The sequence below is a fragment of the Lepidochelys kempii genome, chromosome 11 (genome assembly GCF_965140285.1).
Source record: "Lepidochelys kempii isolate rLepKem1 chromosome 11, rLepKem1.hap1, whole genome shotgun sequence".
In the NCBI taxonomy this organism is placed as follows: domain Eukaryota; kingdom Metazoa; phylum Chordata; order Testudines; family Cheloniidae; genus Lepidochelys; species Lepidochelys kempii.
The window spans coordinates 60,880,634-60,903,017 of NC_136390.1; the positions used below are offsets into that span (position 1 = coordinate 60,880,634).

The 22,384-nt window shown below is 39.6% G+C and overlaps 1 protein-coding gene across 16 annotated transcripts in view; it reads left to right on the forward strand.

The window, feature by feature from the left end:
- Positions 1–22,384, forward strand: part of ABI2 (abl interactor 2) — a 108,348-nt gene that overhangs the window by 60,090 nt on the left and 25,874 nt on the right. For 3 of the 16 annotated variants that reach the window (XM_073306513.2, XM_073306512.2, XM_073306500.2), the window contains exons 4-8: positions 382–399; positions 10,968–11,065; positions 15,369–15,515; positions 16,632–16,756; positions 17,828–18,007. In XM_073306513.2, the coding sequence (XP_073162614.1) occupies positions 382–399; positions 10,968–11,065; positions 15,369–15,515; positions 16,632–16,756; positions 17,828–18,007 (568 nt within the window). The remainder of the gene's footprint in view (positions 1–381; positions 400–10,967; positions 11,066–15,368; positions 15,516–16,631; positions 16,757–17,827; positions 18,008–22,384) is intronic. The other 13 variants (XM_073306501.2, XM_073306503.2, XM_073306504.2 and 10 more) reach the window with 13 other exon arrangements.

The window sequence follows — 22,384 nt, forward strand, 5'->3', positions numbered from 1 at the left end:
TCCACTTAGAATCCAACCCTCACTGTGGGGAAAATGTTGACCCTTCGAATGTTAGCAGTGGGAGAACTTGAGTGACTGCACTGTCTCATGAGTAGTCCTCCAAACATTTGGATGTTTAGTTACCTAGTTAAATTTAAGACATATCTGAAGGCTGTTCGATTAATCAGTGTGTCTATTAAAAGTTTCATCTTGAAAATCTTTTGTTCATGGCACATTCTGCTTTAACCACTCTTTCTATGATCTATTGATACATTATTTTGTTGATGCTGAATGCTTAACTTTTTCTTTCTTATTTCCTTTCTCTTCATATCCTGAAGTTCCAACTAACCTTTCAATGCTTTTTTCCCTTACCTCTTTTATTTGCTCCATGTATGCATTAAGTGGTTGCTTAGATTTAAGGTAAGAAACCCCAGGGCTGGATTTCCATTCTTATTCTTTAGAGACTATTACACATAGGGAGAGATTTGAAATTAGCATGTCACTAATAATAATTTTTTAAAAGAATAAGCCATTCCTTCTCCCTACCTTCAGTCTCAGTATAGATTGACATTTTGCAATATAAATGGATGGGTTTAATGTAGCTAATATTTGCAGTTAATTATAAAAGCTTACAGTGAAATGTTGACTCATTTTAGGATAGCTAGTTTTCACCTGACAAGGGAGAAATAGTATATTACACTGAGTAGGAATAAATGGCATATAAATGAGTAGTTAGCCGAATTTAAACCTCCCCATGTGTAATACTCTTTTTATCCTATATACGGTGTGATTTATGATTCACTTTGTGACCAATATTTCAGTGTAAACTTACTCAGATAAAGGGACACCAAGGTTGTGTTGAAAAATCAAAAAATTTTTATATGAAGTTCTGCATTTTTTTTAAAGTTGCAGTATCACACATTAGTTACTTTCAATAAATGTCAGAGTTACTCTTTATATAAAATACTGTATGTATAGTGGCAAATATTACAGATATTTTCTCAGACTTGGGAATATCACTATGCAAAATGTTAACCCTCTCTTAAAAATATCAGATTGCTTTTAGTATGCCACTAATCTAGCAGTATTATGTTTAACTCATCAATGTACTTAAGCCACAATCCTGCAAAGTATCACACGTGAGTACTCCCAGGTGAGCCTAAGGCCAGCTCCGCACTAGAAACTTACCTTGGTATAACTGTCACTCAGGGGTGTGAAAAATCCACACCGCCGAGTGATGCAGTTATGCCAACTTAACCTCCGGTGTAGACAGCACTATGTTAACATAGCTACTGCCTCTCGCAGAGGTGGTTTAATTACACCAACAGGAGAAGCTCTCCCTTAGGCATAGTACAGTAGCTCTATCAAAAGAAGAAATTAGATTGGTGGTTTGCATGATTTATTCTTGACAAATCTATGTAGGCTATTACTTATTACCTTATCTTCTAGATGCTCATAAATTGATTGCTTAATTTATTGTAGTATCTTTCCAGGTATCAAAATTAGACTGACAGTACAGCATTTGTAATGCAATAGTTATGCATATTTAATACTGAATTTCACAGAGAGCAATTCTGTAAAAATCCTATTCTTGGTATGGTAACTTTGAATGATTTGGAAAAGCAGCTGGCATATTCTTAAAGTTTTCATTACTTTCTCCAAGCACAAGTTATGCAGAAGTAATGATCTAAAAGTATCGTATGTTCACTTCATTATAGAGTAGAGCTGGCAGGTTCTCTTCCCCTTTGCAGTGATGGTAAGAGCCTCTTTTCTGCCTTTCAGAGTAAGAAATTCTTCTATATATAGAACTTGAATGATGCTAGCATATTTTTCTTTATAATGTAGGTCAAATTAGAATTTTAAAGTTACTTGTCAAAGAACATCCTTGATCTCAAGCTTGATTAGGCCAGTCAGACAATGTGTGTCAGACAGTCTTTTGTTGCCAGATTTGTGGGGTTTTCTTTATTATAATAATAATAAAAAGGTGTATTGTATGTTGCTCTTTGAGGTTTAAACAGTTCATTTGATCTGACTTGCACTTAAAAATTCTAGGTGCACAGACTGGCACATATGACTTGAAGCTGCAAGTGAAAAATGGCCTCCATAGTCATATAAATACAATTGAATTACAGTTGTCCCATTTTGGAGGAGATCACATATATAATACTTACCTTAGCATTTATTGTTTTTTTTTTTCACATTTTAATTGCAGGCTTTGCTACACAAGAAAGTTGCACAGGTTAACTAAATGGGTTGCTAAACTGATTTAGGTATAACAATGCAAACCTCTGTTTAGACATTTGTGTATGTTTGAGTGGCTTATTTTTGGTTTAATTTAAACAGAATTGTAATCTGCTTTCGCTAAAACAAGATAAGGCTGGCTAAACTGAACTAAGTGTTCACACAGCTTCTTGCACCAGTCTAACTGAATCAATTAAAAATCACACATTGCAGCTGTAACTTTTTAGTATAGACAGTTCTCCCATCACTCCATGTTAGTTGGACGTGATACAGAGAGGTTTGCTCACCTGCCACTGACTCAACATACAAGCCTGGGCAAGTGAGTAAATCTAAGCCAGGGTTAGAACTCAGAAGTTTCTGGCTCACAGTCACAAGCTCAGTCAGCTGAGTATACATATAATAGGTAAGAACTGAGGTGGGTTGGGAAGGTAATTTTTCTCTCAGCCTGAGGTTGGTTTTGCTGGTATTAGGTGAAAGATTGCTCCAACATCTTAGATATTTGAAATACCTGAAGATAATTCCTAGAGTATTGTTGAATGGGGCATTAATTTTATTCTCAGAAGGGCTGTAAGTATAAGTGGTATACATCAGGAATGGGCAAACTACGGCCTGGGGGCCGCATCAGGCCCTTCATACATTTTAAACTGGTTCTTGAGCTCCTGCCAGGGAGTGGGGTCTGGGACTTGCCCTGCTCTGTCGCTCCAGCCGGGGAGCAGGGTTGGGGGCTTACCCTGCTCTGTGCATGCTGTGGCTCCGTGCAGCTCCCAGAAGCAGCAGCATGTCCCCCCTCCAGCTCCTACACATAGGGCAGGCAGGGGGCTCTGCATGCTGCCCCCTGCACCAAGTGCCACCCCCGCAGCTCCCATTGGCTGGGAACTGCTGCCAGTGGGAGCTGCAGGGGCGACACCTGTGGACAGGGAGCATGCAGAGCTGCCTGGCCATGTCGCCGCGTAGGAGCTGGAGGGGGGAGATGCCGGTGCTTCCGGAAGCTGCTTGAGTTAAGTGCCGCCAGGAGACTGCACCCCTGACTCCCTGCCATGCCCCAACCCCCTGCCCCAGCCTAGATCTACCCTCCTGCCCTCCGAATCCCTCAGTCCCAGCATGGAGTACCCTCCTGCACTCCCAACCCCTCATCCCCAGCCCCACCCCAGAGCCCACACCCTCAGCTGGAGCCTTCACCCTGCACCCCTGCCCCAGCCTTCACCCCAACCCCCTCCCACACCCTGAACTCCTCATTTCTGGCCCCACTCCACAGCCTGCACCCTCAGCCAAAGCCCGCACCCCAACCCTCAATTTCATGAGCATTCGTGACCCACCATTTCATTTCCATACCCAGATATGACCCTCGGGCCAAAAAGTTTGCCCACCCCTAATCTACATTATGGGAGAAGGATAGTTCGTGCTTGAATGTCCTAGAAAATCTGAAGTCTGATTGACCAATGAAGGAATTCCCATAAAAATGTGTGAAAACATCTCTTTAGGGATTTTTATTCTATATATTTTTCTATACTGCACTTACCATGTAGAATCTGAGTGCCTTCCAGGAATGCATTAAGCAGTGTGATTACGTGTCTGTCACCTGTTTGTTCTCTCTTCCTCTCCCCAGAGGGTGAAGTATGTGCAGTGGGTTAAGTCTGACTTCTTCTCTGGAGAGTGCTTCCTCTTGAGACCTGATCCTGAAGAGTATTTTGTATTTAAAGAAATGTTCTCTATTGACATGTTCACTGCTATTTGCAGCTAAAGGGTCACAGTGTTTAAAGTAGATCCTGTTGTTAATTCTTCAGATCTATAGACAGTAGTTGCCAACATGCCATGTGAATATACAATACACCTGTGCAAATCTAGGAGCTCGTAGCATGTCTGGTGATTAGGTGTTAGTACGACTATAAAATACATATCTATGTGTCTATAAAATATTTGTTCATGGGACTACTTTTTTTACCCATGAAATCATTCCTGAAGGTTGAATAGTTCAGTCAGAGCAATTGTGCAGTTCATTCAAGGCTGCTGTCATGTAAAAAAAAAATAAAAAAAATTTTTTTTTACTCTAATTGTTGTAGTTTCATATCAGCTATAAGTTAATTGCTTCATAATAGATTTACACTGCCATACAGTGGGAGACTGAAGGACTCAATCTATTTTACTTATCAAAGAGAAGATTGAGATGACTTGATGATGGTCTCTAAGACTACAGGGAGAAGATTTCTGATAGCACAGAGCTCTTTTAATCTAGCAAAGACCTAACCAGATCTAGTGGCAGGAAGCTGAGGTAAAGCAACTGGAAATAAGGAATAACTGAAAAAACAGATTAAGAGTGAGGGTAATTAGCCATTAGAACAATTTACCAATGGATGTAATGGATTCTTTCACTTGAAAAGTCTTAAAATTGGATGATTTGTAAAAGATCCGGAGTTGTTGAGCTTATCTAGGCTCTTTCCTGCTGAAAAAGCTGATGGCGTAAGAGGGTGGCATGGTTAAAAATTGAAAAAAGCTGGTTTTGGGGAGGATTGGGAGTTCAAAAATAATGGCTGGTAGGTTTGGCGATTGTTTCCAGGGTGACTTGCAAAGGAAAAAATGAGTGTTCACCTATTTTCTCTTTTTTGTGATTCATAAAGAAGGTGGCCTAAACTTATTAAAGGAGGAGTTTTCTGTCCATCCTTTTTTATTTTGCATTAGAAAAACAGGGGAAAAGCCTTTGAAAACATACCTTTTGAGCTGCCTTTATACCTATAAAGAAACAAATACGTGCAAGTAATTTTATTTCCTTTGCAGTTCACTTTTAAATATTTGCAAAGCAGTTTTGTGTTCTTCAGCCACCTTGTCTTCCACCAGTTTGGGTGCCTCTATTGATAAGTGTTGCATAATCTCCAAACTTGTTCTGACTGTGAATTAAATCCATGCTGCCCTTGAATCAGAGTTATCTTGTCAGTATCTCCTATCATTTTTTCTTCATCACAAGTAGATCCAGGAATCAAACACCTTAGAAGTATTTATGGTTCTTGTAGTTCATGGGGCACTAGAAGACAATGCAGCATGCTACTTTTCAAAATCTTTTCAACTGCCTAATATAGAAAGAATTAAGTTGCTTCCTTTTTTGCAATGAGAGTGGGGAGTTACAGCCTAATAAATCACTGAACATTCTGACAATACTTACATCCATTTATTCATTCTTGACATAGCTTGCGTGGGAAACCTAGACTCACCTTTATACTAGTTGAGTATCAGAGGAAATGAGAAATGTATATGTTACTGTCATTTCCACCCCACAAGAATGCAGCTGAAGGGAGGAGTTAAATTTATGCTGATATTATTTATGCTGGAATTCTGAACATGAATTGAGGAAATAGCTTTGTGTGGATAGGTAATCATGTGGGTAGTTGTGTGGTAAAATTTCCTGTGAGCCTTTTTGGACAGATAGTATAGTTAATGAAATATGGCCATTATTCATCATTGGTGGCAGTATAGGAGGAAAGACACAATTGTGTGATAAAAACAACATGGAGGTGCTCTTTATCATATGGAATTTATAACATAGCAATAGGGTGTCCATTGCTTGACTAGAATCACTCAGTTAGAGCCATCTATGTTCTGAATTGCTAACTTCTAGTTGCACACAATAAGGAATTGCTTGAAGGTAACCAAACACGAATAGGGTGACCGTAGCTTTTAAAGCAGCTAGAGGTTTCTTTTTTTGACCTTTTGTCCAGAAGAAATAGCTTTGAAGAAAGTTCGCAATGTTCACGTTTTTTACCCCCCCCCTTAAAAATTAAGAAACCCAAAATTTTCCAGCAGGAATCTAAATTATTAAGAATAATGGGACAAACACGATTCTAAACCTTCAACTTTACTTGTGGGACTTCAGTTTTTTTTTGTTTTTTTTTTTAAAAAGTACCAGCAAACTAAAAAAGAAAGTAACTTTAAGTACTGTTCATTGTCCTTTTGTAGGTCGTGTGTGTAATTCTGCCCCCACAAGATATATGGCTTCAGAAGTTCAGAAAATGCTGCAAAACTTGCCAAATTTCTCTTTATTTTGCCAGTTAAGAGCCAAAAGTTAAGTATCATAATTGGAAGTTGTTTCCTTTTTTACATATAAAAATGTGAGAAAGTTTAAGGAAATGTGGTTTGGTTTTGTTAATGTTGAAAATGAAACATCGTGGGGCTTTAAAAATTCCATAAAAGAGTAATACCAAGTGGATGGACTCAGAAAATATGTATTGCTAATATGGTATGTAGGAATGGCAGGAGCGTCCTCAGAGTTGGTATGAATGAAGCACTTCCAGCATAGTGTTGCTGAATTACCATTGAACCGTTTTAATGTCTCAGAACACTTACGTGGATTGTCCACTTACTAGTTTTTTCAGTTGAGGTCATTACTTTGAAAAGCTGTGCATGGTCTGGTAGTTAGTACGGAGGACTGGGAGTCAGAAGGCTTGGGTTCTACAGTGTTCCCAGTCTGCCAAGCCCAAGTTAGAAATTTGGACCTTAGTGACTTTCCAAAATTTGAGTGCCTAGTGTCAGGCATCTAAACCATATTTAGGTACCTATATAAGTCTCCTGATTTTTAGAGGTGCAGAGCACTGAACAGTATGTGATTTTTAAGTTGCTGCTTTTATTGGTCACAAGTTCCTTAAAGTGTCCTTTGTAAAGCTTAATTTTAAGAATTCTGTTGCGTTAGGTTCTGTATGAACACACACACAGTGCTGTATTAAAACACGTAGCCCAGATGAGCTGACAGTCTAAACTGAGATAAATGAGCGTGACAGGAAGGGAGATTTCAGAGTAACAGCCTTGTTAGTCTGTATTCGCAAAAAGAAAAGGAGTACTTGTGGCACCTTAGAGACTAACCAATTTATTTGAGCATGAGCTTTCGTGAGCTACAGCTCACTTCATCGGATGCATACCGTGGAATGCATCCGATGAAGTGAGCTGTAGCTCACGAAAGCTCATGCTCAAATAAATTGGTTAGTCTCTAAGGTGCCACAAGTACTCCTTTTCTTCTTACAGAAAGGGAGAGTTAGGAGGAAGGGCAAGTACAACTAAGATCTCTCTCTCTCTCTCTCTCTCATATACTTATGTGGCCCCCATTACCACAGTGTGTGAGCATCTCACAATCTTTAATGAATTTTAGCTTGCAGGACTCTCTGAAGCAGGGAGTACTAGTATCCCTGTTCTATAAATGAGGAACTGAGGCACAGAGAGACTAAGCCTGTATACTGTACTGCAAGGTGGAGTATGAGGGTGTGAATTTCAGAGTGCACCAAAGTATTGTGTTCTAATTGCTCCATGGTGATGTTGTTAGGGTGAGTTAAAGTGTACCTAATTTGCATTAAAGTAGTACTGTTTGAAAGAGGAATACATTAACACGAGCTGGGTACCATTTCGTTTGCACCAGCAGCATCAACGTGGGGCAGTTAGAGTGCAACAATTTGGTCTGCTCTTCAGTTACTTGGCGCGTGAACACCTTTATCTTTTAGGAGGAACTTAATTAGGAAATAAAATCAGAACCTCTTAGCAAGTACAGTTAAATTAAGTATACCGGACAAACTTAAAAATCTGGCAGTGAATGCAAGAATAATGTTCAGTTCTCTTGCTGCTTATTTTTAAAAAAATCTTTACGGTCACTCCTTTAAATTCCCCGAGTTGAGGATTAGTGTAGGAAGATATTTATGTATGACATGCATGTGTGTGCACACACATAGAAAGGGTATACAAAGGGTATACATATGCAGATATGTGAACATTTTCCCAGTAATGGGGGAATGAATATTTTCCCTCTATTTCTGGTACTAGAAATCTTTACATAGACGGTGAAGAGGGACTTGAAAATTGCATCTTTCTTGGGGTAGGGGGTTAGGGGTGAACTGACTTGCATCTCAGCTAAAGTTACTGATGCAATTTCCTACTTTATCCTAATGCTGTCTCTCTCTCCATTTCTCCTCATCCAAGATAATCGGAAAGCTTTCTCTGTATGTTGTGTGGTATTATTCTAGCAATGAAGGTCAGTCAGTCAGTGTTAATCAGAACTGTTGAAATAGCTTTGTATTTCTCATTGCTTTTCTTGATTATTTGGCCTTAAGTCAAAGTGGAGACTCTTCAAACAGAGCTGTGTAACAGACAATAGCTAAACTTTAATCAGTCAACTCTTTCAGATTTGTAAATCAGCTCTGTAAACCTTGATTACTTGCCCTCTTTCAGCATTACAATTTCAAAGTCATCACATGGGGGAGTCTAAATTTAATCTGCCGGTCATGCATTACCCCCTCTTTCATTTTAGTCTTTTTAAAGAATGTCTCCTTTCTTTTTCACTGTTTAAATTCCTTGTTAACAAAGAGATTCTTGTACTGTTTTTAAGTCACGTTTTTTAAAGCTGTTTCTTGTCCATCTTATGTAAAAGATATTGGCAGTCTCTGGAGTTCTACATTGGTGAAGAAAACAGCAAGCATGACTTCCAATTTTCTGCTTCACTGTTCACTTTACTTTATCCTCCAACTACTCCCATCCCACTACTCTGGGGTTGGGACTATAATCTCTGTTTGTACAACTCCTAGTATAATGGGAGCCTAATACATTATTGCAGTACCTATTACTATTGTAATATTATTACTAATAACAGTAATGTAGTTTCTTCTTTGAGGGTATGTTAAATTAGATTTAATCCTATAGGTAGTGGTTATGATGCAGTTTGTGTTCCCGAGTGATAGACACTTATGGGAGGTTTGAAATATCTAGGATGGAATTTTCGAAAGTGCTTACACTGGTTTAACTCTGCTCCCATCTGAAGACTTTTGAAAATCCTACTCATAGAGCTTAATGTGCCACTGACATCCTCTGCATAAAAAGTGACCTAGGGGTTAACATTAATAAAGGATGTTTGTTTTAAACAACTCGGACAGGTAAGTGGGTGATACCGACAAGTTTGATGAAAGGAGATGCTGCAACTTTAAAAAAAAAAAAAAATTCCAGCTTTTGGGATGTTTTCCATGTTCTGTGAAAAGAATAAAATGTATTTTCCTTTAATTATACACTTTTTTTCCTCTCCCGCTCAAGTTGATGGAATTCAGTGTTTACCTAGCCCTTCACTTAAAGTAATTTTAGTTTTCATGTTGCTTAAAGTTGGCTTAAAGGACTTTATGATACTATTTGCAAGATATGTTTGTAAAACTAATCAGAACATTTGAGACTTTTACTGTCTCTCAAATTCTAAAAATCTCAATAGTCACTTCTTTAAACTCTTCCCCCCCCCCTCACCACCCACGACAAGCTAAAAGCAGCATAGCTTTGAGATTTCCATCTTCTGTTTTCACCTTCTATATAGGAATCAAGTTTCAGTGTGTCAGGATACTGCAATATATTAATCCTTAAATAATCTGTATCATTTAAACATCAACAAAAATAAACACTGCTTGGCTTTTGGAGTGATTAAAAGGATGTAATTTGCCTCTAAGAATATTTCTAAACAATTTGATCACTGAGCCTCTTCTATAAATAGGGGGACTTACTTTCTGGGAATATGTCACCTTATTTGGAAACAATACATGTTGGAAATGATATACGCTGTAGCTGTGTGCAATAGAGCATGGCATGGGTATCCAAAAAGGAGAGTATAAAGAGTATTTAATAATGGGAAATAACCAACATAAAAACAATTAAAACCCTAAATTATTTAGCATGAATCATTTGACATTATTTATATGATGAGGAATAGATTTAGGGCTCATAGATTAAAAAGATATTTTATAGATCCTCCCTACATATATGTGTATAAATTCTCTACCTGCTGTGTCTAACTTTTGTATGCAGCCAGAGAGCTATTCATTGGCTTGGTGTATACATTAACAACATAATTACTACTAACATCATGAATTATAAATATCAAAACATTTTGTTTTTGATCAGCACTGAGATCAGTCAACATTGATGCTGATGACTTAAATAGTGAAATATTAACTTGAATTTGTAGTTTCTGATTATCTCACTATTTTCTAAGGAAGAAAACTGGAAAGATCACATCAGTAGTCATGATTTCTTTTTTCCTATTCCACAGACTAGAGATTTAGTTTAGCTTAGACTGTTATAAATTTAGTGTGGCTACATGTTTTGTATGTGTAGTTTATGTTAATTAAATAGTTTTGGTATATTAATGTGAAAACATTACAATATATAGCATTCTGTTTAAAGCATAATTTTATATTAAATCTTAAAATGTGAGAGATTAGTTCTACTGGAGAATACCTTTAATGTAAAAATAACTACTAAAGTTTAGCTGCTCTTTAGTTATCTGTAACCCTACTTACTCCTCTAGTTTTTTAAAGTCCATTCTCAAAAAATATGGGGAATTAACATTAAACAGTGCAACTAGAAATAACTGCTTTTATCTTCAACAAATAAAACAAAACAAAACAAAAAAGAAAACGACTTTGTTGCCCTGCTAAAAGGGATTTTTAATTGGATTAAGTACAGCTCAACATCAGCAGAGATTTAATATTCATGTGATGGCCTAAAGGTGAATGTAGTTTCTATATACAAATCTTTGCAAACCCCACATAATAAAGAGTCCTTTGAGTGCAACTGTTGACCTCTGGCAGAGTAGAAGTTGTGTATGAAATGCATGGCCTCTCAGTTTTTTTCAGTTTAAACCTTCCCCTGGCCTCTTTAGTACTATAGAATGAATTTTCAAGGAATCTTGCTCTTATTACCTAAAGTCTGAGTATAGTAAAGGCTGTTTTTCTCTCCGTTCTTTCATGCAGGTTAGTACACAGAATATGAAGATGGGTGGGCTGCCTCGTACCACTCCACCTACCCAGAAACCGCCCAGCCCACCAATGTCAGGAAAAGGAACGATTGGGTGAGCACAATTACTGTAGACTTAATATTTTTGTAGAGAGTAGATGGGGAAGAGATATTCCTAAACAGCTGAGCACCTAAATTTCTACCAGGGCAAAAATTTTAAACATCTTCCTTATTCTTGCTTCTTGTCCACCATCTAAAGATGGGCTGTGAGGCTTGGAGAAGTTGTACCACCATCCTTTTCATTGACCACATCTTAAATTGTAAGTGATGTGTTGCTCACTGTAGATGATGAAGGTCATTAGAAGTTTTATTCAGGAAGACTTCCTTTGATTTCTTTTGGCTTGTGTTATCTGTGGTGGATAGAATTAGTGGTGTGTTTTTTCTGACAGGTTGTACTGTCTATCTGCAGTAGCTAATGTAATATCTAAATTGACATACTGTGTCACAGGTTGGGCATATATGCTGTGAATGGTAAAATGTGCTTTCCAGTGGAGCTATGAACCTGAATTCTACATTTTCTTCATCTGATAGTCCTTATGAATTGTGTCATGAGGAACAGCAGCCCTTCTAGTTATTGCATTGATGTAGTGTATGTTCGTGTTAGAATTCTCTGAAATGCTTCTGGTTCCATGTGCAGGGCCAATTAGACAGGCAGAACTGCAAGGTCTGAATGTGTGGATGAGATGAGGGTGTAGGAAGGAGGGGTTTAGATTTATTAGGAACTGGGGAAACTTTTGGGAAAGGGAAGCCTACACAGGAAGGATGGATTCCACCTAAACCAAAATGGAACCAGATTGTTGGTGCTTAAAATTAAAAAGGTCGTAAAGCAGTTTTTAAACTAAGGTCTGGGGGAAAGCCGACAGGTACAGAGGAGCACGTGGTTCAGACATCCCTTAGGGGAGGATCTATAAATGGAGATTCCTGATGTCCTAATAAGAAGGAGAGGATGGAAGATGAAATACTTGTGTGACCTGCGTAGTGTGACCTGATGAGAAACAGTCAAATGAAAAAAAGTCCCATTCAATTACATCATGTGATGGCAGGCAGCTAAAAAGTGACAGGTTTTTAAAGTGCTTATATACCAATGCTAGAAGTCTAAATAATATGAGTGAACTAGAGTGCCTCATATTAAATGAGGATATTGATATAATAGGCATCACAGAAACTTGGTGTAATGGGGATAGTCAATGGGAAGCAGTAATAACAGGCTACAAAATATATTGGAAGGACAGAACAGGTTGTGCTGGTGGGGCAGTGATGCTACATGTGAAAGAAAGTGTAGAATCTAATAAAGTAAAAATCTTAAATTAACCAAACTGTACCATAGAATCTCTATGGATAGTAATTCCATGCTTAAATAGTAAGAATATAGCAGTCGGCATATCTTACAGACCACCTGACCAGGGTGGTGATAGTGACTGTGAAATGCTCAGGGAGATTAGAGAGGCTATTAAAATAAAAAAACTCAATAAGAATGGGGGATTTCAACTATCCCCATAGTGACTGGGTACGTATCACCTTAGGAAGGGATGCAGAGATTAAGTTTCTTGACACCTTAAATGACTGCTTCTTGGAGCAGTTAGTCCTGGAACCCACAAGAGGAGAGGCAATTCTTGGTTTAGTCCTAAATGGAGCACAGGTTCAGGTCGCAAGAGGTGAGTATAGCTGGATCGCTTGGTAATAGTGACCATAATATAATAATATTTAACATCCCTGTGGCGGGGAAAATACCACGGTGACCCAACAGAAAGGGGAACTACACAAAAATTAGGAGGTTAGTTAAACAGAAATTAAAGGGTACAGTGCTAAAGGTAAAATCCCTGCAAACTGCATGGAAACTTTTTAAAGACACCATAATAGAGGCTCAACTTAAATGTATACCCCAAATTAAAAAACATAAAGAACCAAAAAAGAGCCACTGTGACTAAACAACAAAGTAAAAAAAGCAGTGAGAGGCAAAAAGGTATCTTTTAAAAAGTGGAAGTTAAATCCTAACGATGAAAATAGAAAGGAGCATATACTCTGGGAAATGAAATGTAAAAATATAATTAGGAAGGCTAAAAAAGAATTTGAAGAACAGCTAGCCAAAGACTCAAAAAGTAGTACCAATTTTTTTTAAGTACATCTGAAGCAGGAAGCCTGCTAAACAACCAGTGGGGCCACTGAATGATTGATGTGCTAACGGAGCACTCAAGGATGATAAGGCCATTGCGGAGAAACTAAATGAATTCTTTGCATTGGTCTTCATGGTTGAGGATTTGAGGGAGATTCCCAAACCTGAGCCATTCTTTTTTCGGTGACAAATCTGAGGAACTGTCCCAGACTGAGGTGTCATTAGAGGAGGTTTGGAACAAATTGATAAACTAAACAGTATAAGTCACCAGGACGAGATGGTATTCACCCAACATTTCTGAAGGATTACTAACTGTCATCTGTAACCTATCATTTAAATTAGCTTCTGTACCAAATGACTGGAGGATAGCTAATGTGACGCAAGTTTTTAAAAAGGGCTCCAGAGGAGACCCTGGCAACTACAGGCCTGTAAGCCTGACTTCAGTACAGGGCAAACTGGCTGAAACTATAGGAAAGAACAAAATTGTCAGACACCTAGATGAACATAATTTGTTGGGGAATAGTCAACATGTTTTCTGTAAAGGGAAATCATGCCTTATCAATCTACTAGAATTCTTTGAGGGGGTCAGCAGGCATGTGGAAAAAGTGGATCCAGTGGATATAGTGTATTTAGATTTTCAGAAAGCCTTTGACAAGGTCCCTCACCAAAGGCTCCTAAGCAAAGTAAGCAGTCATGGGATAAGAAGGAAGGTTCTCTCCTGGATTGGTAACTTAATAAAAGAGAGGAAATAAAGGGTAGGAATAAATGGAGAGAGCTAAATAGTGGTGTCCCCCAGGGGTCTGTACTGGGGCCACTCCTATTTAACGTATTCATAACTGATCTGGAAAAATGGGTAAATAATGAGGTGGCAAAATTTGTAGATGACACAAAACTATTCAATATAGTTAAGTCCCAGGCAGACTGCGAAGAGCTACAAAAGGATCTCTCAAAACTGGGTGACTAGGCAACAAAACGGCAGATGAAATTCAGTGTTGATAAATGCAAAGTAATGCACATTGGAAAACATAATCCCAACTATACATATAAAATGATGGGATCTAAATTAGCTGTTACCACTCAAGAAAGAGATCTTGGAGTCATTGTGGATAGTTCTCTGAAAACATCCACTCAATATGCAGCAGCAGTCAAAAAAGTGAACAGAATGTTGGGTATCATTAAGAAAGGGATGATAATAAGACAGAAAATATCATATTTCCTCTGTATAAATTCACAGTACGCCCACATCTTGAATACTGCGTGCAGATGTGGTTGCCCCATCTCAAAAAAGATATATTGGACTTGGAAAATGTTTAGAAAAGGGCAACAAAAATTATTAGGGTTATGGAACAGCTTCCGTATGAAGAGATTTTAATAAGATTGGGACCTTTTTCAACTTGGAAAAGAGACGATTAAGGGGGGATATGATTGAGGTCTATAAAATCATGACTAGTGTGAAGACAGTAAATAAGTGTTATTTACTCCTTCTCATAACACAAGAACTAGGGGCCACCAAATGAAATTAATAGACATCAGATTTAAAACAGAAGGAAGTACTTTTTCACACAACACACAGTCAACCTGTGGAACTTCTTGCCAGAGGATGTTGTGAAGGCCAAGACTCTAACAGGGTTCAAAAAAGAACTAGATAAATTAATGGGTGATAGGTCCATCAATGGCTATAAGCCAGGATGGGCAGAGATGGTGTCTGTACCCTCTGTTTGCCAGAAGCTGAAAATGGGCAACGGGGGATGGATCATTTGATGATTACCTGTTCTGTTCATTCCCTCTGGGGCTCCTGGCATTGGCCACTGTCGGAAGACAGGATACTGGGCTAGATGGACCTTTGGTCTGACCCAGTAGGGCCGTTCTTATGTTCATGTAATGGCTGATTCTGAAACAGAGTTTATTGTGTTAAATTCAAAATAAGATATTTACATGAATGCAAACTACTCTGATCTAGTAGTGGAAAGGCAAACTGACTCCTCAACTGCTCGATTCAGATCAATAAAATATGTAAAACAGAAAATTCCTGCATAGGAAAAGGGGTTTGGGTAATGGAGAGCATAAATCCCATCCTCCACTCCCTGGTCATAAATTGGACATTGCAGACGTGTGGAAAAACAATTTTTTTGAGTCCCTTAGATTTTGCGACACATATAACTATAATTTTACACTGGTAAAAGATCTGTGGCTGCGCTATATTCTGACTAAATTTGCTTCTGTACATATTGCTTTTTTTGTCCAGGCGTCACTCTCCCTATCGCACACTGGAGCCTGTGCGTCCTCCAGTGGTACCAAATGACTATGTACCTAGCCCAACACGTAATATGGCTCCCTCGCAACAGAGCCCTGTTAGAACAGCTTCTGTGAATCAGAGGAATCGCACATACAGGTATTCAGTCTACTCCTGCACAGAATGTGGTTGGCCTAATACAGTAATCTATACAAGATGCACTGCTGTGATTAAAATCAAACCCAGATCCTACTAATAACCTCACTAATACACTACTGACTGAGAAACCCATTGACTCATGGACACAGTTAAAACAATAATATTCCATCTTAAAATTTACTTCACTTTTTCCCCACAATTACACTTTAATTTTGTAAGGTACAGTACTTCATAATTTACTAGTAAAATTGTGTAGTAGAAATAGTCATAATAATATGGAACTTGGCAACATCACTCTATTTAATCTTTACAAAGATTTGGGGAGATTATTTTGTGTGTGCGAATTATGAGGTATGCTTATTGGAGGACTAAAAATTGCTCGTGCTTCATAATCAATTTTTTTTGAAAAATAAAAGATCTTGAGACTTTAGGATGAACAGTGCTAACCAGTTCTGTAAAAATGAAGTAATCACAACTTATAAATGAGTAAACGACTAGCTTTGAACTCAGAGAGATGTTATGATGTATAACAGAAGATACTGTTTCACTGACCACTAGAAGACTTCCTCAGTCCTAGGAATTGTCAGAGGTATAAGATGCCACCTGAGAGCTAAAATGTCTCTCTTAAAATATTAAATTCTTCTTCAAAAACATTTAAGTAGGCTGACAAATAAGCTTTATACCATATCCATTCTAAACACGAGAAAACTTGATTTTATTGACTTCAGCAAATGTTGATAGATTTAACCTTTCTACTCCCAACAATACTTAATGTGGAAGCATATATAATAGAATCTTGCAAATCCACATGCTTTATATAATCTGTACAAAAATGGGCTGTCTCTCTCCACTCAAAGATTTAATAGTATTGCAGTGGTGTCATGTTAGTTAGCTTTTCAAAATGCCGTATATACTTGTTAGATTACTAGTGCCAAACGAATGATCATTCTTGATCAAAACTAAATGCTTTTGTGAAAAATGATTTTTGTTATATCAGCTTCAGTTGTTTGTTTCTGCCAGTTATTAGTGTGAAGTAGCAAGTTTCTATTGTTGGGTTTTTATGTATTTTCTCCATGGACCAGATTATTAATGTTTTGGTGGCTTTGGTTTCTTTAGCAGCAGTGGGAGTAGTGGAGGGAGCCACCCAAGTAGTCGGAGCAGCAGTCGAGAGAACAGTGGAAGTGGAAGTGTGGGTGTACCTATTGCTGTCCCCACTCCATCTCCTCCTAGCGTGTATCCAGGTAAATAGGAATCTCACCTTCCTCTCTTTCTCCCCAAGTTCTAATGTTTGAGTTTATTTACTGTTGTGTTTGCAAGACTCTGAATCTCCAAGAGAATTTTTCAAGGCAACTTTTCCAGAACCATACAAACTTTAACATTGTTTTGGTGCTAATAATTAAAATGTGGGTACCTTGATATCCCCTGAGTGTGGAAATGTTTGGTTATGCTGATATTTGCCTGTTTGCCTTTTATGTCTATTGGTTAATCAAAACGGTTGATTCATTTAAACCAGCTGAGACAGGAACTCTTTGTCTAGACGTGACTAGATAGGACACAGCACTGTTCCAAGAAAACAGTATCTCTAGCTCCTTTTAGCCAGATGAATGGTCTTTCATTTGCTTTCTGTTCGTGTAGGCATCTAGAAGTTTATTAGAAGCTTAGATTTATTTTTTTTAAAAAGGCAAGAACACAGTAAAGTAAATCTTCAGTATACTCATGAAAGCAGAGCAGATTGTCATGGAAAAGGCAGTCTGTCAAACATAAACACTTTTGGTTCACAGAAATTAGTGTTTGTACTCTCCTTTCTTTTTCTCATACAGTGTTGAGGATTTTCTGCGTGCTTCTTTCCTTAGTCTTCTCAGTGAAATGAAGGAAAACCATTATTTTAGCATAAATTGTGTTCTGAAGAGTTATTTTTCTGTGCCAAACATTGCTATGGGAAACTGATGGCTTCCCTCTGCTATATGTTTAATTTTGTACAAAAGCTACCAAGTTGTGTGCTACAGATTGGAGAGTAACTATCAAAGGGGGAAAGCAGTCTTTCTTAAAGTAATGACTTTCACTGAGATGTTCAGAGGTTGGTTTCCACATCTGTAATTGATAGCAGACTTTTTTGACCCAGGTACCCTTATTTGCTGCATATACTGGAATGCTCCTGTAACATAAGCGTCATTTTTTTCTCATCCCCTCTTTTTGTGCTAGAACATTTAATGTTTACTGAATATCTAACACTGAATTGTCAGAAGGCTTTTCTAATCCTTGCTAACCTGATCTCCTTATTAACTTTACCTCTTCCTCCTCTTTTCACATAGCCCCTGCTGGCTCAGCTGGCACTTCTCCCCTTCCTGCTACCTCTGCACCTGCTCCTTCCCCCCTTGCTCCTGCTACTGCCCCCTCTGCTGCCCCAGATGCTGCTGCTGCAGGAGCCCAGCCTCTTGCTGATGGCTTCACCTCTCCAACTCCCCCTGCTGTTTCTTCCACTCCCTCAGCAGGTGAGTCTTTGCTCCATTTCATAGACAGGTGAATCAAGATGTGAACACAATCTGAGGCTTTTCAGAGATCCTTGGGAGTCATCAATCTTTATGGCTTTTTCTGGTTTATTTTTTTTGGATATGAGTTTTGTCGGAAAACACCTGTTCTTCCAGGAGATTCAGAGTATTAGTCCTATAAACAACCACTATGTTGTATGTTTGTGGCAGTGTGGATAATGTGAGCTCCCAGAGAAGCGTATGTAGGATAAAGGCAGAAATTCTTTTGACATCAAGCAGTTGTTTTTCTTCTAATATTGGATTCAAAATGGTGCCTCTGATGAAGTGTGTGATGTGTATGATTTTCTGTGACCTGACTCCCGTGATTAGGGCCCTACTAAATTCACGGCCATGAAAAACGTGTCATGGACCGTGAAATCTGGTCTCCCCCCTGTGAAATCTGGTCTTTTGTGTGCTTTTACCCTATAACTAACCAGATTTCATGGGGAAGACCAGTGTTTCTCAAATTGAGGGTCCTGATCCAAGAGGGCATTGCAACAGGGTTATTTTAGGGGTCACAGTATTGCCATCCTTACTTCTGTGCTGTCTTCAGAGCTGGGTGGCCGCAGCTGGCTCTGAAGGTAGCTCTGAAGGCAGCGCCCCGCCAGCAGCAGCGCAGAAGTAAGGGTGGTAATACCATACCAGGCCATCCTTACTTGTGTGCTGCTGCTGGCTGCGGCTCTGCCTTCAGAGCTGGGAACCCGGTTAGCAGCTGCTGCTCTCCAGTAGCAGTGCAGAAGTGAGGGTAGCAGTACTGCAATCCCCACTACAATAACCTTGTGACACCCCCCCCCCAACTCCTTTCGGGTCAGGATCCCTACAATTACAACACCATGAAAATTTTGTTTTAAATAGCTGAAATCATGAAATTTATGATTTTTAAAATCCTATGAAATTGACCAAAATGGATCGTGAGTTTGGTAGGGCCCTAACCATGAGGTGTATTGGGCCAACATCTCTCCTTTCGATTAGTTGTTGCAAAAGAGACATACATTTTTGTTTCACTACTAGGGAAATGGAAGTTTTAATACACAAATTGAGTCGTTTTCTGCCAAAAGACTTTGTTCAATAGGTGATATATACTGCGTGTACTCAAGCTTGCTTTCTTAACGTTTATAAAGCCTCTCTGCATTTTTATTTCTTTAATTGCTGAAGTTGCAACATGTTTACTAAATATAATGTAAGACTAGTATGTATTGCCTTTTGTTTGATTGATTTGGATGTAGTATTGTTATGTAAAGATCTGTTTTATATATCAAAAATGGCTTACATGTGTTTGAAGTAACTGATTGTAATGGGTTCTGCCTCTGATCACAACGCTGTATTAGTTCGGATGTTTCATAACTGTGGTCTACATTCAGGCTTATTTAGAAATTTTGTAACATGCGAGAAAATATTCTTTAAGTAGTGTTTAGTTAAAGGGTTAAATTAAGCATGTATCATTATTTCCTAATCTCATATATAAGAATTCTTATAACAACTGTAGAGGCACCTGAGCTGTGATGAATCTCAGTGGCAACAAATCGTCATAATGTCTAAAGTATTTGTGCAGTTAGAAGATGGACTGATTTTCAGTTTTGATGCACTGGTTTATGAAAAATGTTACATGTCTCTAGGTCTTAAACTGCACTACTTGTGGATTTTTGATAAAACAATCAGAATTAAATAGAATTGAAAAACTCAAGTCCTTTAATAAAAATTCAGATTATCTGATTTTTAAAAAATAATTCACTATCTTCCCTTTGTTAAGAAATAAAGTAAGAGCTGCCCACTTTCTCCTTATATTAGCCTAGTGTTCAGATGACTTCCCTGAAATAGGATGCATGAGGATAATAATTTTGTTTTGAGAATGAAGAAAGTCACTGTTTTTACCCTTCTAGGGAAAAAAAGGCCAATAGAAAAGCCACTAATTTTATTAAACAAAACCTGTTCTATGTGATTGACTTTGAGCATATTTATTCCTTAAATACAAAAAGTACACTGTTATAAATTCTGTAAATAAAACAAGAATCCAGTAATTCTCAGTCTACTTTACATCTTTTGTATTTTCCCGTGGATACAGATAACAGAGTTAGTGTTGAAAAAGTAACATGTTATGATATTTTTGCCAATCCAGATATGCTAAAAAAAACCCCACCATGGCTGATGTCAAGCTGGCTAGACAGGAATGCAGATTCTTAATGGATAAAATTCAGGCCTCCTGTCTTCCATTGACTTTACCTACTAGCACAGAGGTGGGCAAACTACGGCCCGCGGGCCACTTACGGCCCACGGGACTGTCCTGCCCAGCCCCTGAGCTACCGGCCGGGGAGGCTACCCCCAGCCCCTCCCCTGCTGTTCCTCCTCCCCTGCAGCCTCCGTGCGCTGTGCCACCAGCCCTCTGGCCCACCGCTCCTGCTGGGGAGTGTGTGGCGGCGTGGCTGTGAGCTCCTGCCGCTCTGAGCAGCGTGGTAAGGGGGCGGGGAGAGGTTGGATAAGGGGCAGGGTGTCCCGGGGGACAATCAGGGGACAGGGAGCAGGGGACGGTTGGATGGGGTGGAGGTTGGGGGGGGGAGCGGTCAGGGGACAGGGAGCAGGGGGGGTTGGATGGGGTGTGGGGTGTGGATAGGGATTGGGGCGTTCAGGGGACAGGTAGCGGGGGGGTTGGATATGGGGTGGGGATCCCAGGGGGCATTCAGGGGTGGTGGTGTGGATAGGGGTCATGGCAGTCAGAGGACAGGGAGCAGGGGGGCAGTTGGATAGGTGTGGGAGTCCCGGGGGCCTGTCAGGGGGTGGTTGGATGGGGCAGAGAATTGTGGGGGGGGTCAGGGGATGGGGAGCAGGAGGGTTGGAAAGGGGGTGGAGTCCCAGGGGCGGTTAGGGCCAGGAGTGTGGATAGGGATTGGGGCAGTCAGGGGACAGGGAGCAGGGGGGTTGGATGGGGGTAGGGTCTCAGGGGGCGGGGGTGTGGATAGAGGTCAGGGCAGTCAGGGAGCAGAGGGGGTTGGATAGGGGGTGGGGTCCTGGAGGATGGTTAGGGGCAGGGATCCCAGGAGGGGGCTGTCAGGGGGACAAGGAACAAAGGGGGTTGGATAGGTCAGGGGTTCTGAGGGGGGCAGTCGGGGGGCAGGAAGTGGGAGGGGGTGGATAGGGGGAGAGGGCCAGGCTGTTTGGGGAGGCACAGCCTTCCCTACCCGGCCCTCCATACAGTTTCACAACCCGATGTGGCCCTTGGGCCAAAAGGTTTGCCCACCCCTGCACTAGCAGCATCCCTCTCCACCAACCAGTGACTCCGCCCATTCTCCTCCTCCCCTAGGCTTCTGGATAGTTCTGGAACCTTCTTACTGTTTCCTAATAGACATAACGAGAACCTTTGTGATCTCATCACTTCCCAGAGCTTAAAGCTTTCATTCTCAGTCTGAAATTTCCCCCCAATGTTTCTAATACATTAAAAAAAGCTTTAAGCAAAGGCTTCATCAGCCAAAGTGACAGATTGAAAAAAAGGGAGAATGTCAGTGAGGAGGACAGAAATTCACTGGGTTGAGGTCTTTGGCGGGGGGTGGGGGTGGGGCAGGGACCCTGGAGGTTTTTACAACTATGAGTTTCACCTGTAATGTTGTGGAGGAGGAACCATGTAAACTGAAAACTGTCTAGTTTACCTTTGTGTCAATAGCATGCTTCAGAGCTTTAATTAGATGTAAATACATGGTAGCTTAACATCGTGGTATATGACTGGTTCAAGTATGATGACAATGAGATTCAAGTCAAATTACTAGTCTTCTAGTTGTGACTTCTGGGGTGTAGTTTAAGGTAAGCACACATTATTTACTAGATGTCTGAATCAGTTTGATATAGAAATTGTGTGTTGCAATGTTAACATTGGCTGGAATAAAGCGGAGGTATTGAAGGGATTGAGTCAATTAAAATTTTTCTAATACATTGGAACATTGTGCTGGATTCCCTTTCCTCTTCCCGAGCTGTTTGTTCTTTTCCATTCTCCAAAAATGATCCTCCACACATTTCCTGAGAGCTGTGGCTGTGGCCTTTAGTCATAGAATATAACACATTTGTGATCCCTAGAGATGACTTCCAATTGAATTAGTGGGTACCTTGTGAGTGATTTGAACACTTGGCTAGCTAACAATGAAATGAAGCATCTCTACCTGATTTGTGAATGAAACTCTAGTTTAATTTGAAAAAGACCTTCATTCCTGAATTTACATTTATTATGAAGCATCATATAATATTACTAACTGGAAACAGTGTCCTCCAGTTTTAACATTTTAAAGCTAAAAGTTCCTCATTTTTGTATTTGCTTTTGCTGGTGGTGCTAAGTATAGCAGTTGAGTAAGCGTTATTTTT